A 14,014-nucleotide genomic window follows, 5' to 3' on the forward strand; every position below is an offset into this window, starting at 1 on the left:
AGTTCCAGATAAAAATTCTGCCAAAAACAAAATGTCTGTTACGTAAATCTTGTCGCCAAGAATATAATGAAAACTGCTAATAGAATATAACGGGAGATCGATGGCGAAAACCGAGTTTACTCGCGTTATCCTTTCGTAATCATTTGAATAATGTATTCCATCGACCATTTAAATGGTTATGAGATAATCGGTTCTGCTCGATTTCCGCTAGCAATCCGCTATGGAATTATATTTTACCATTTATATCTGCAGGTCCCACTGGCAAAAAACGAACTTGACGCGAATACGTTGATGCCAATCTATCACAATATTCTGCTCAAATCCGTTAGCGTCCTACTAACATTTTGCTCACCTAACGTCTGAAATATATAATGTTTATTTTATCTAGTATATTTATTTATTTATTTATTTATTAACCGACGAGGATACGCTCGCAATCACACAATTCTCTCTCTCTCTCTCTCTCTTTCTCTCCTGAAACTCGATTCTCAAGAATATATGTTATATATTAATCTAGAACGGATATCATGTACAGATTATTGGTTTGTTCCAACAATATACTTTGGCTACACTCGAAACACACATTCGCGCTCCATTGGGACAAGGAGGACACAACTAGATAATGAAATAAAGCACAAGGAGGACGGATATGGAGCTCGGAAGACGGAAGCCCACTTTACACGATCTACAATTCGCGCGATAAGAACAATTACGTGCAATGAGGAGAACGCTTGGTCGATTCGGAAAATCGCTATTTTTGCTTTAATAATAATCAACGGATAAATGCATTCTAATACCAAAAGTTGATTGAGGTCATTCTTTTGAAAGGAGAAATCTTAAATTGCTACTTCGCTGAAAAAAAGCCTCATGTATATATATATAATATCTCGTAATATTTTTTTAAGAATTTTTTATATTTAAAATTTATGAAAATTTCTCTAAAAAAATTCTTTATTTATTCATATTTCTACAAGTTTTTTACAAAATGAGAAATTTTTTAAGAGAATATTTTAAAATTCGTATATAGGTATATAAAAAATTCTAGAAATAAGATATACAATTTATCAGCATTTCTCAAGTGTTTCAATTTGTATAAAAAATGTCAGAAATTTTTTTCTCATCGGGACATATAAAAGACAAGGTTCATCGAAATATTACGTACGTTACATATACATATATATATGTATAGGCATTTTGTTTAAATTGTTAAGAAAAAATAAAAAGCGTTCTTGAAAGAACATCTTAAAGAAATGTTATAAAATCTGGTGGTTGTCGGGCACGTGGGAAAGTTTTTGTTCTTCGCAGCTGAACGATATATTTTGTATAAAATATTTAAATGTATATAGTGGATGAACTTTGCACCGTTCATCTCTCCTCCTTTTCTCCCCAACACCTAATTTGCCGCGGTCCACTTGACGCTACAGATCACTATACGAATGCTTCGAAGCATTCCTCTTCTCTTTTCTTTCAATGAAGAAAGAAGGAGAAGAAGGACGCTCCAAAGTATTTGTAGCGTCAAGTGGGCCGAAGTAAAAGGAACCGTGGCGAATCGCGAAGCGATCGTGTGAAACGGGTTGCGCTTTGGCGCGTTTGCGACTTGCGCCGGCCCGGCCGCGCAAATGACAGCGCTCGTGTCAGGTTGAACGTTGTTGAACGTTGAACGTCGAGCGTCGCGTCCGCGAATGCGGAGACCGAAGACCGAGCGAGCCTTTGTTTCTATCGTCGCTGCGGCTGCGTCTGCGTGCCCTCCTCGTCCTCCGGTGTTTGCGCTCGCAAGGAACGAGTGAACGATGACCTTCGCAGCCGCGAGTCGCGCGTTCCACGGAAATGTTTGTTTCGCTCGGCTCGTCGCCCTCGTCAGCCGATGAAACTGGAACTGGATGAGACCGGCGCGACCAGGGACCAGGGACCGAAGACGGTCGTGCGTGACTCGTGACACCACCGTGCAGCCGTGCACCGTCCGCGGACCTAACCTCTATCGCCGCGAGGTTTTACTCAGATTAACCTGAAACCTGAAACGTTACGAATCCTCTTATCTCGCTCGCGAGGCAGAGCCGTTGCGAACGTCGAGGACCGTCGAGGACCGTCGTTGACCGTCGTTCATCGGGCTGCTCTCGACTCTAGATCTCCAAGCTTTCTTCCCGGGTCGTCAAGGGACCGTCCACGGAAGGGAACGACGAACGACCCTCGTCCCACGACGATATACGCGAGGATACGCGCCGCAGGAGAGATGGCCGGCAACAACGAGCTCTGGGTGCAGTGTTTCACGTGCTGCCTGACTCCGCGGGCGACGAGGAACAACAGGCGGAACGGCGCCGGCGCCGGTGCCGGCGGTAGGCCGCGTCAGAGGCTCAGGATAGACCGGAGCATGATTGGCGCGCCCACGAACTTCAGGCACACGGCGCACATCAGCAGCGGCGACATCGACATGTCGATCGCGCAGCTGGCCGACCTCCAGGCGCAAATGCAGAGGAAGAGTGGCTTTGACGGCGACTTTGGCGCCGAGGTACATACGCTTCGAGCCTCAAAATCTTCCCGGGCCTCGATCCCCAGATATTTTTTTCTTTTTCTTTCTTCAGAGTCCCAGCTTTATTATTATTTTTTTTCCCCCCCATTTCTGACAATCCCTTCTCACCCGTTATGCAAAATATTGTCTTTTCTCTTTTATCGCTTTGCCAGAGCTACCTAGGTCAGTTGAATTGTTTTTGCTCTTTCCGTCACAGACGTGCCGAGGATAGCTTTCATCGATGTCGCAGCTGGGTATTTAACACGACGCAGACGGAGCGAGAGCTTTACGATATGGCGGAAGGACAAGTGAGATGTTTTCTTTACAATATCCATGTTCCTTACTCGTCCGATAGACGAGCGCATTTCTCCCATACGGACAAGATTGCGTTTTGTACGACCATCGCTTAGAGAATTAAGACAAATTTATATACACGGACAAATCTCTGACTTCCATTCCACGAGAAACTGCCAGAAATAATCATATCGCGTGAATTTACCTCTATGTTTTTGACCGAAGACGCGTTGCGTCTAAAAAAAAATAGTGTTCTAACATTCTATACGCGTATTCTAAAAATCACGCGTCTTTTTGTCGGCGATTTGACGTTCCATACGAAAAAAAAGTATGTACAAGAATGAAGAATGTATCGCTTTATTTGTAAAATTACTTGGTAAGATTTAGAAAATACAACGTAGATAAGTAATTAGCGTATAAGTAATCGTATCGCGTAATATCACATATGATAATATAATTCTGTACACGTAATTCTTATCCTATTATCAAATATTGTTTGCGTAATAATACGAGAGAGCATTGGCGATATTTATATGAAACCTGCCTAGTTACTTCGTGGAGAAACCTCCGTTCCGTTTCCCGTTAATCAACGTCGCCGATTGTCGTCGGCTCGCGAATTTCTTTGTGCGCGAACTTCCTTCTTCGCCCTCTCGGCACGGCCGGCGCCGGCGGTGGCCCTTCGCGATTCGTAGACGCAATACAAATATATATAAATAGAAAGCGTGAGGCGCGAGGTCTGAACGCGGAAAAAGAACGAAGACGGGAAGTAGGTTTTATTTCTCTCCGACGAAAGAAAAAAGGGGTAACCAAAACCGCTGGCGCGTCCGACCAAGCTCGACGCGTAATTTAATCGACGAACGTGTTTACAGCAAAATTGTCAACCGTACGTTTCGTTGCTCTTAATCTCTCTAAACTTTTTTCCATGTACGAAACACAAAATAATTTTACCGTTAACGGTTAACGACAGAGTTGGTTGATAAAATTATTTGATTGATTAATCAGAGTGTGGTCAACGACCGTGCCATTCCAGTCGAACATCTTAACGCGCGAAGATACGACTGCGTCCCGAACGTCCGCGTAGGCACGAATGAGACAAAAAAAGCCGCACCGTCACTCGCGCTCTCTTTTCGTTCGTCCTGGCTTTCTTATCGGAACATCGTTGACGTGGAGAAGACGTTCGGTCCGTTGTATCGCGTTCGATTGGCTGGCAGGTTTAGTCTCAGTCCCAGCCTGGCGGTAGGATCTCCGATGAACTTGACGTGACAGCAGCAGCTCGACGGAAACCGAAATTGATCCTTGACGATGTTACCGTCGTTTCCCACCGCCGCCAATTCTCGATAGATGAACTTTTGTTTACAAATGGTCTCGTAGCCCTCGGCAAAGCCATCGATCGTACCGCACTCCTGACCGTCGTTCCTGCGAAATCAAAAGATGCAGTTCATCGCGAATAAAGAGATTCCATTTGCATTTCCATATTACTGTTCTCCAAATGGACGTGCAAGTTCTTACGAGCAAACCTCGATGCGTATCCCTTGCTTCAGGTCGTCCTGATTCACGATAAACAACCATTGCTTTTCCTTGTTCTCCGCGGTCTGCGGATATACCACTTGTTCCTGCGAATTTCACGCGCAATGATATTTCAATTTCAAATATTATTAATATTCATTACAGATCACGCGATACAGAGATAATCTAAAGAGCATACGCGGTAAAAAATAAGCCGAATCAACTCACGCGAAATCGGCAAAGCGACACATCGTCCGTCGCATCTATCCTTTGTTCGATGTCGGGCATCTGAAAAGACGTATGCGGAAAATTTGGTAAACGAGATAAACAAACGCTCGTATATCGAGAATTAAAACCGGCACAATTTCACGATGACGATAATGATTTTAATTTAAACTCTCGATCCCTCATCGCGCGTAATCGTTTGTGCGCGTGTGCGCGTAGTCGTACTAAATTACAATACCATGGAAACTATCCAACAGAGTCGGCAGAACGCGCTTCAATATCTTTTCCGCGTGTCTCGCGTATCGGAAGTTTACGTAACTCGCCGCGATTACGTCGATCTCGCGATTCTTCGTTCCGTTGACGTACACACACGCGCACGCGCACACAGCTGGACAATTACAGTCGAATATAAAAGAAATATTGATTTCAACGCGACGATACGACGATACGAGAACGATCTCTCTCTCTCAGACTCTCGTGGCAGACTACAAATGATCTCTAACCGGATCGACGGACTCCAAGAACCTCAAACTGGCGTTCCGCGCTATCGCCGCGTTCACCAGTTGCCTAGGGTAGTCGGCGACGTTTTCGCAGAACGTGCTCTTGCGGCAGGCCAACGCCGCGGCCGCGGTCGCGGCCGGCAACATCGTCGGGATTCTACCGTCCGGGAAGACGATCTCGTCCGAGTTTCGGTGCATCGACGTGGTCGTGCTCGACACTGCGACAGCGAAACGTACCTCGTTTCAAAATCAGCAATATTTATTACGAATAAGAAATAGACGACAGCGCTGACGTTTTCGTATTTCGTAAGTCGTTCGATCAAGTATATACGTAATATTGATTCGTTTCCCCGAGGGTCGCTGAAAAAGAATATCGATCACGCGAGTCGGAGTCGGAGTCGGAGTCGATATTTGTACAAGGTAAACGTGCCTTGCAGCAACATCCTTTTTCTATATTGCGTCATTCCGTCGTTCGAAGACTCCTGCTGCTCCAAGGTGTCCCGCCATTGCGTTCGTCCGACCCCTCGGTCGTCGTCGTCGTCGGGCCGCTGCGACCACTGTTGCGGTGGTATCAATTCGTGGTTCTTGTACGCTGCCTCGATCAATTTTAAAATCGTAAACGGCGGGTCCTGCGCCGAGGAACTTCCGGCGGGCGACGACACCTCCGCGAAAGCGTTCGGCGACACCGTCGAGGAGGAAACGTGAGGATGTCCTTGGACTAGTCGCGCCGTCTGGTACACCTGCCGAACGAAAAAGGAGTAAACACAGAGTCGGGGACTTTTCCTTCTCTAAAAATAAGCCATTTTCCGCGAAGTCCGCGCGCGCGCGCTTGGGAAAGACCCGTCCTCCCCGCTCTCCGGCGCGGCGCATGTGAATCGCGTTGCGCGCGAGCGTGTTCGCGAGGGCGATAAGAGATAGATAAATCATTTTATTCGTATTCCATACCAAGGCTGAGAGGCGGCATGCGATCCTGTTACACGCGCGAACGAGATTATGTAAGTAATGCGAGGGAATCTCCGCGCGGGCCGTGGACTATAGAGATTCCGTCGAAAACATTTGGGCAATCGATCACCGGATATCTGTTTACGAAAGGGGAATTCCGCGAAAATCGCGAAATGCACGCGAGAGAGAGAGAGAGAGAGCGCCGTCGGTTCTAAATGTGGAAAACTATATCGTAAATCGTAACGCAGTTTCGCGATTGGATTCCTCCCACCGCGATATCCACCTGTCATCACTTTATTATCGCACTGCCGTGCATTCGATACACGTGTGTCACAACTCACAACTCACACGACGCTTCCGAAACGTGTTATTTAAATGTGCACATTGTTGGGAAGCCTTGTCAGATTAGTAAAGTGGAAAAAAACGTAAAACAATTTACGTTCTAGGAAGAAAGGAGCTCGCGTGAGATAAAATTGAAATGTGGATGACTCAATGACCGCAGATAATCCGTGAGAAGAGACACGCGAGAGAAGAATTTAGAAACAAATATTTGTATGGAATAGAGGAAGGAGGGAAGGGCGCGCGCACGATTCGGTTTAAAATGTCCGATTGTCCGCGCGTCATTATATATATATTATAATTATTCTCTTATAAAAACTGGTCGGTTATTCCGCTGATTCCGCGATAGGATTGAGACAGAGATAATGTAACCGCATGGTGATATATATTAAACTCCGCGCCACTCCGCGGTAAAGTTGTCCGCTCGCTTTTAGTGCGCATATATATGTATATCGTGTTATCCGCGGATACGCGCGGCGGAACGCGCGGCGGAACACGTTTCTGCGTCTTTCAACCCGCCGCGACATGGCACGCGACTTGCACGGCTTCCACGCGCCGCGCCGCACGCGTATAAATCCCATGCATCGAGTAAACCTGGAGTAAACGTGCGGTGAGTAACGATTTAAGAATTCTCGGAGAAAGGCATTGCAAATGGAAATAACGTATGCGAATAAAAATAAACGCGCGTTCGCGTCCAAGTACAAGTAGAGCGGATGAACGGTCGGCGGGCTAATTTCCTATAAAGGGCTAAATCCAGGATTAATTTTGAACGCAACCGCGGGGTTGCAGTCGTATTTGCACGGTGACACCGGTGACCCTGACGACAGACGACAGTCCCTCACCAGAACGAGCGCCAGGTAGACGATCCACTTGGAGAGAAGAGGGCTCGATGTCATCTCAAACTCAAAAGCGCAGACTTGGACGACGGACGAAGATTCCCGCGAGCCACGCCAGCCACTCGACGATCCGCGGTGCGAAGTGCGAGTAAATGCGACCGCTCGCAGCTCGCAGCTCGTAGCCCGCTGTAGCCCGCACTCCACCGACTGACTGACCGACTGACTCTTCGTGACTCTTCGGTGACCGATCGGTCAGTTGTAGCGGTATACCGACTAACTCTCTCGAGATCCTCGAAGAACGCGGAACGCCTCCGCCGCCGCGCCGCTGATATGGGTGACAGGCGAGAGAGAGAGAGAGAGAGAGAGACGGAGATAAAGCTGATTAGCTGACTCGCTTGCTCGCTTCCGGCGCGGCGGCCGGCGCGTCGGCTCCGGGCTCCGGACCCTGGGGAAGGGAGACCGGAGACCGGAGAGGAACGATGAAGGAGCAACGGGGAAGGAGTAAGGACTGACCGCGCGAACCGTGACGCGGAAAAAGCGAAACGCACATATCGGGACCCTCGTCCTTGTCCCCCTTGGGCGTGCCCAAGTGCGGGGCAAGATGCAACAGTTTTTCCTTTTTCACTCTTTCTTTCAAATTTGTATCTTAATTAAATTTAATCGAAGCAAATTCTATTTTATTAAAGTGAGAAGTAAAAGCAATAACGTTACTTGGACCACTTGGACCCTTCGACCTTCGACCTTAACGATCGCGCGCGCGCGCGACGGCGACTCGGCGACTGGCGACTGGCGGCAAACGGCAGACGGCTGAGCGAGACGGCCGACGGCGTCATGTCCGACGCGAGAGACGCGTTGTCAGCGTTGTGTGGATACCTTAATTCGTTGATAAACGTAGGTTTAACGCCCGAGCACCTGAGGCTGGCCAAACGTAACGTTCCGGACGAGAGTGTCGTGAGTACCGACTACCGACTACGGACTACGGAGTACGGAGCGGCGTCGGAGATTCGAATGCGCTCCCACTAACCTAACCTAACCTAATCTGACGAATTTGACAAGCGAGATCGTGTTTTGTGCGTAGGCCGAGACGCTGTGGAATACCCTGCGCGTGCTGAGCTATCACGCCGCGGGAGAGAAGCGAGGCGACGTAGATTTCCGAGATTACGGTTCGTTTCAACCGCGTTGCATTCCGATTGCACTGTAGATCGTCCTCGAGATCCGCGGTTCGGGTTGCTCGCTTTTTACGAGAAACATGCACGTTATATATATATGTATGTTTACGTACGTGCTATAATTAAGGAGTAAAATTGCTCTTATTGTCGGCGTTTAAGAAAGAAGAGATATGCGATCTCAATTTAGCGTAGCACGTATAGGGTATAGTGCTTTTTCAGAAAAGAGGGTGTTACCTATACACGCGCTTGTCGAAAAACATCGCGCACATATTTAAATGAAAGAAAAATATTTTCAATTACTCATACGATCTTTTATATTGGTGCTAAGGTGCTTTGTAGAAAAAAATAGATTTAAACTTGTATAAAACGGTTTGTAAAATACTTATTATTTCCAGACGCGTCGACGGCGGTCAAGTTGCACCTCGCCTTCTTGCAGTACCCGGTGATCGAGTTTTACGGCTTGTCGCGAGACGGCGAACGTAACAGGGACGCGTTGATAACTTTGGCTTGGTTACTGGGAACGCGGGACGTTCTGACTGCCATTCTTCGAGCGAAACTAGCCGACGGGGTCTTGGGTGCTGAATGCTCCCGCGAAGATGCCCCGAAAGTTAGTATCGACATTTTTAGCGTAAATGAGTACGATGAGTATAAATCTATTTTTTAAGCTGGATAGATGCCATAGAAATGGAAAGTAGCGGATCTCGAAGGTGGAATAAAATTTCGGGATTTTTTGCTGTACGGCTGAAGAAAATCAGTTCGCGTAACTTGTTATTTTTCCGCGCGTTTTTTTCTTTCTTTATTTATTCGTGTATCGAGAAGGAAAAACGCATGCTTCAGTCGTCCTTCGTAAATGTTCGTTCGTGCTCGTTCGTTCGCTTTGCTAGCTTGATCTGAATCTACCGTTAACTCGTCGTGCGTGCATTCGAGCGTTCTTATTTTACTTCCCTCAAATAAAATCATATTTGTCTTATCGTCAACATATTTTTTACATTCTACTTTTGTTTTCGATCGTTCGTCGTTCTACTCAGTCTCCGTCGTTAATTACCGTAACGATCGATCGGCCGTTATCAACGAGCGCCGAATTCGACGGTATCCTGCACCTAAACGCCACGGTAAATCTAAACTTGCGAGAAATCAGTGAATTGGCCTGCGAGCGGGCCAAGTTGATATCCAAAGTGCACGCGGCGAGCCTCGACGTGAGTGGTCTGCCACATTTGAGCGTATCCGAATTAGCGTTGACGAAACGCCTCGCGAGGACGCGCGTCCTCGATGATGGAGGAGGCGGGAGCTTCGAGAAGGATCGGCGACTGTTGCGAGAATTCCGCGAGGTCGGGATCTTGCTCGACATGCGCGCCAAGTGGTTGCAAAAGCGGCATATATTCTTCGAATGGATGGTAAATCTTGAAAGATGTCAGACGTATAGAGTGAAGAGTCACGCGGGTACCTCGCGTCGAGTTCTCCCGAAAACTTTTCTCTCTCTCTCTCTTTCTATATATGTATATATATATATAATAGTGTCTGCGATTGCGATATCTGAGATAAGTTTATAACGGAATCGGGAATATATATAGTTCTGAATATAGAACCCCCCGCTTCGTAATTAAGATAAATAAATCTTCCAAATCCAAGTGAAATGGATAGATATATATAATAGATATATATTATATTGTGATGTCGAAAATAAATTTGTATCGCGAAGACGAAGAATCTATGTTTTCTATCCATTTCACTTGGATTTGAAAGATTTATTTATCTTTATTACGAAGCGGGGGGTTCTATATTCAAAACTATATATATTCCCGATTCCGTTATAAACTTATCTCAGATATCGCAGTCGCAGACACTCGAGAACCATTCGTTAAACAATAAAGATTTCCTGGAAGAACTTCATAGAGAGTAAGAGAGAAAGGAAGAGAGAATTTTGACGGAAGAGATTTGTCTCGAGTTATATTGAGAGACAGAAAACAAGTTCCTCGCATTAATCGTGATGTAAATTGTTTTATTCTTCCTCTAATAAAATATAAAAAAGTGAGGAAAAATTGCATTATTGAAAATATCAATTATCTCCTGAACACGAAAAAATATTTGTAATAATCTTTTCCAATTTTCTTTATGATAAAAAACAGAAAAATAATTGTCTGGATCAAATTAACTCGACGCGAGTATCTGAGGAATAGACTTATTTTTATACATATAGTGAACCACGAAGCTTCTGGCAACGTTATATTAATTGCGACATGACCGCAACGATGTGCATTGCAGGCTACAGTGATTCAGGAGCACAAAAGATCTATGGAATCGAATCCAAGAGTAATCTGTATGCGGGAACTCGTCGCGTTCAACTCGCTGTTAAGTCACGTGATTAGAGACAAACTTGGAATTTTTACATCCGAGAAGACAGTGGACGACGGTGATTCCAGAAACTCGGCCTTCAATTGCCCGTCTCGCGCGCACAGAAGTCAATGTAATAACGCGGAGGCCCAGAGCTGGTTGGACGATTTGAATGAGCGCCAGGATCGCGAAAAGGAAAATTTTCAACGAAACAAAAAGCACGTGGCCGACGAGTTGAAGGGAATGTTGAAGTTGATACCATCTGTCGTTCGCGTTTAACAATATGTTGTTATATATATATTCTCATTTTATATTATTATTTTATAAATGCATAATATCACGTAAAAAAGAATTATTTATTATTGCAGTAAACATTTCGTTACCTATTATTATTTTGAAATAAAAAAAATATTGCTGTAATAATGTGACACATAAATAAATTATATTACTATAAATTATTTATGTGTTTGACGAGTTTTACATAAATAAATGAATATAATTTACAACGATGTAAGCGTATAGGGTGTAGAATGAGCCACTTAAGAATCGAAAATATCTTCGTCGTTTTTCATGCTAGCGATGAGAAAATATTTAAAGAAGCAATTGTGTAAGATTTACGTGACTTCTCGCTTCTTACATAAAGCAATATGATTGCAATGAGAAATCCTGAAAGTAAAAATAACATTTAAAAATTTTTTTCGGTATCGAATGCGATATTCGATGATTGATATGCATTAAGATAATAGAATACCGAACAGAAACACACGTTATAAAGGTTCTGTATGCAATTAAAATTAAACTTGTGTGTTGGTATTACTTAAAAAACAACGGAGATATTTTTATCTGGTCATTCACTTTGCGTATCGTTAAGAGAGAGAGAGAGGGGGGGAGGGAGAGAGCGCATCAAAAGCAAAAAGAAAAATAAGAAATTGTTATGTCGTGACGGTAACTGTTTGATCGACAACGCCGAACGACGAGATGAAGACGTTGAGTATCGTGACGAGGAAGATGCCGATGACCGTCCAGTTGTTGGCCTTGTTTGCCTTGCACATTTGTTCGTGCTCCTTGACGTTGTAGACGCTGTTCCATATAAGACCAATGCCTACGGCGATTTGCAGGAACAGACTCATGCTAATCATGACGAGCGACGGATAGAAGTACGGGTGCCGGCCGTCCGTCTGGAGAACGTAGCGCATCTGATTCGCGTTTGCGGACAACAACGCCAGATCCATCATACCTTGGGCCAGAGTCTTTTTGTGCTGGTAGACGTTCACGTCAGGGGTAATAACCTGCACGGCTGTCGCAGGCGATGGGAAGACTGTGCTGGCCCAGCCGGATTGTGGTTCCGAGAGAAATTCCAGTCCGTTTCTGTTGTCGAAGCCGATCGGCGGTACCGGCTTTTTATCCAGCTTCTCGTCATGTTCGTCGATCTCCGTTTCGACGAACGACGGCTTCCGGGATCGCGAATTGTCCGCGAGATCTCCGTCGGTCTTCGAAGCGAAGCCGGCGCGCAGACCAATGGACGGAACTGCTACCTCCGAGTTAGTAGATGTTAGGGGTCTCAACGCCTCGTCGTGGACTTCGTCCAGATACAGTATCTCATCGCCGTCCGGCTTCTTGCTTCCGTTCATGTTGGTGAACCGCGGGAGACCCCGGTTGATAAGATTACCTATGGAATAGCGTGCACATTTTCATATTTCGTTCATTCGCTTTATTATTGCCCGAAAGAGCAATAATACCGTTCTATATGTATCTAAGAATATCTTTGTTATCGCGATCGAAAGTCCGCAAATGGACCTCAAATCGATCGAACGTTTCACGCGTTGTATCGCACCACCACATTTATCTCTGACATCTGTTACCATTAATCGCGACTGATTGTCATATAAAATTCGCATGTTTTTTAAATCCAACAAGTCACTTTGTAATTTTCTTCTTTTTCCTCTTTTAGCTTGCATTCTTTGTAATTACATGCTTTGCAATCGTACTTTACCACTTCTATTTTTTTTCCGTTACCTTTGATCGCTCAACAAGTGCATGTTTTGAAGTACGTATAATCGAACGTGGTTACTCGCTCACCCTTTAGCAGTCAAATTTTACACAAAGTTTGTTATTCTTTTATTTTCAGTATTATCTTACTCACTCACCGTAATTAAAAAGACCTAGGAGCAGGTCCTCTCCGTCTTCACGGAACGAACAAAGGATTCGCGATGCGGACTGTCCGGCACGAGTAGCTTGACGTTCTCCGACGATTTACTCAGTGGTTTCGCTGCCGCGGGCCGCAACTGATTCATCCTTCCTCACGTCACGATCGCCGCTACGACGTTTATCATGGCCGCGTGGTTTCCCCAATGGGTCCCAGCCGTTTCGTGTCGCGTTGGGAAAACGTACGATCGTTGCCGTAATTAAAGCTACGCACGCTCGGTCCGTCCGGCGAGCTATTAACACTCGCGGCGAATTCTTCTTATCTCCTCTTGGAATCTTTTTGTAAGTTGCAGTCTCTCCGATTTATTAACTTAGGATTAACTAATGGGATGATTGGACCAGTTGTTTTTCATATTAACGAATGCAATCTTGATCCTGCAAGAAAGGAACAAGTGTATTAATATTTCTAATTGTTAACTCTTGCTATATTTTTGTTATTATCAAAGTGTTGAATGCTGTAATTTCAATTATAATTCGTTATAATAACAAATAATACATTATGTATACATACATACATACGTTAAAATCGTTCTTCCTTGAAAGAGGGTATAAGGAAAGAACGATTTAACACACGTAACCGTGTTATTTTCAAATTTTCAGCAAAATACTTACTTGACATTTAATCGTAGCACCTCGCTGTTTATCCTACTTCGTGGCATCACTAATATTTTATCAGTAATGTAGAGAAACGGAAGAGAATCGGACGAGCATTAGTTTACGACTGTCGCGTGTACTTATATACTATTATAGCTATGTGCTGGCGATTTCGAGTCGCGCTTCAAGGTTTTCTTCCAAAGTGGAAGGGAGAATGGCAATGATCCAGGCATTCACAGATTCGCCGCTATAAATACAAACACGTCGTCCGCGTCTGTCCTTCATTCCCTCTCCCGTTTTAATCGTGCCTATGTAATTAAGCAAGAAGCACTTTTTTCCAAAATATGCGTCGCGTGATAATGATATTCATAATATTCATGAGATGTTTTGCATTTTCACATTCTCGGTCTGCAGGTACACAGAGTGATCAACATTTCGCATCGACCTAGATTCTAGAAATACGTAATTTCGAGAAGGCGTCATCGGTGTTTCCCAGAGCCTCTCGATTTTCCGCGTTACGTTTACGTGACGTGAATTCATGCGCGGGCGTAGGATGCGCGATGAATA

General features: G+C 45.0%; 4 protein-coding genes across 4 annotated transcripts; 2 read left to right on the forward strand and 2 right to left on the reverse strand.

Moving 5' to 3' along the window:
- Positions 1 to 1,371: 1,371 nt before the first annotated feature.
- Spec2 (CDC42 small effector protein Spec2) lies at positions 1,372 to 3,329 on the forward strand. The gene is made up of 2 exons (XM_077423445.1): positions 1,372 to 2,506; positions 2,724 to 3,329. Exons 1-2 carry the CDS (start codon positions 2,231 to 2,233, stop codon positions 2,736 to 2,738), a joined length of 291 nt encoding a protein of 96 aa, XP_077279571.1. The 5' UTR covers positions 1,372 to 2,230; the 3' UTR covers positions 2,739 to 3,329.
- Positions 3,142 to 7,409, reverse strand: LOC143906977 (protein spaetzle). The gene is made up of 6 exons (XM_077423408.1): positions 7,155 to 7,409; positions 5,462 to 5,771; positions 5,035 to 5,249; positions 4,535 to 4,594; positions 4,310 to 4,413; positions 3,142 to 4,216 (listed from the first exon to the last, which is right to left on the reverse strand). The coding sequence occupies exons 1-6, from the start codon at positions 7,206 to 7,208 to the stop codon at positions 3,946 to 3,948; spliced, it is 1,014 nt and encodes a 337-aa protein (XP_077279534.1). The 5' UTR covers positions 7,209 to 7,409; the 3' UTR covers positions 3,142 to 3,945.
- LOC143906973 (uncharacterized) lies at positions 6,749 to 11,034 on the forward strand. The gene is made up of 6 exons (XM_077423402.1): positions 6,749 to 6,922; positions 7,835 to 8,099; positions 8,227 to 8,311; positions 8,713 to 8,924; positions 9,346 to 9,711; positions 10,580 to 11,034. The coding sequence occupies exons 2-6, from the start codon at positions 7,980 to 7,982 to the stop codon at positions 10,925 to 10,927; spliced, it is 1,131 nt and encodes a 376-aa protein (XP_077279528.1). The 5' UTR covers positions 6,749 to 6,922; positions 7,835 to 7,979; the 3' UTR covers positions 10,928 to 11,034.
- LOC143906982 (ninjurin-A) lies at positions 10,917 to 12,935 on the reverse strand. Its single transcript, XM_077423416.1, has 2 exons — positions 12,796 to 12,935; positions 10,917 to 12,317 (listed from the first exon to the last, which is right to left on the reverse strand). Exon 2 carries the CDS (start codon positions 12,277 to 12,279, stop codon positions 11,581 to 11,583), a length of 699 nt encoding a protein of 232 aa, XP_077279542.1. The 5' UTR covers positions 12,280 to 12,317; positions 12,796 to 12,935; the 3' UTR covers positions 10,917 to 11,580.
- Positions 12,936 to 14,014: the final 1,079 nt, after the last annotated feature.

This window comes from Temnothorax americanus, unplaced genomic scaffold (assembly GCF_048541705.1).
Source record: "Temnothorax americanus isolate GAGA-0224 unplaced genomic scaffold, ASM4854170v1 Scaffold78, whole genome shotgun sequence".
NCBI lineage: Eukaryota > Metazoa > Arthropoda > Insecta > Hymenoptera > Formicidae > Temnothorax > Temnothorax americanus.

What these genes read in the sequence shown, in the direction of transcription:
- Spec2 (XM_077423445.1), top strand. Translation starts at nt 2,231, where the DNA reads ATGGCCGGCAACAACGAGCTCTGGGTGCAGTGTTTCACGTGCTGCCTG.
- LOC143906977 (XM_077423408.1), bottom strand. Translation starts at nt 7,208, where the DNA reads ATGACATCGAGCCCTCTTCTCTCCAAGTGGATCGTCTACCTGGCGCTC. An exon ending in AAAAAGGATGTTGCTGCAAG is followed by an intron (nt 5,250 to 5,461) that starts GCACGTTTACCT and finishes TCGCTGTCGCAG; the next exon opens with TGTCGAGCACGACCACGTCG. An exon ending in TGTCGCTTTGCCGATTTCGC is followed by an intron (nt 4,414 to 4,534) that starts GTGAGTTGATTC and finishes TGAAATTCGCAG; the next exon opens with GAACAAGTGGTATATCCGCA.
- LOC143906973 (XM_077423402.1), top strand. Translation starts at nt 7,980, where the DNA reads ATGTCCGACGCGAGAGACGCGTTGTCAGCGTTGTGTGGATACCTTAAT. An exon ending in ACGTTCCGGACGAGAGTGTC is followed by an intron (nt 8,100 to 8,226) that starts GTGAGTACCGAC and finishes TTTTGTGCGTAG; the next exon opens with GCCGAGACGCTGTGGAATAC. An exon ending in ATATATTCTTCGAATGGATG is followed by an intron (nt 9,712 to 10,579) that starts GTAAATCTTGAA and finishes TGTGCATTGCAG; the next exon opens with GCTACAGTGATTCAGGAGCA.
- LOC143906982 (XM_077423416.1), bottom strand. Translation starts at nt 12,279, where the DNA reads ATGAACGGAAGCAAGAAGCCGGACGGCGATGAGATACTGTATCTGGAC.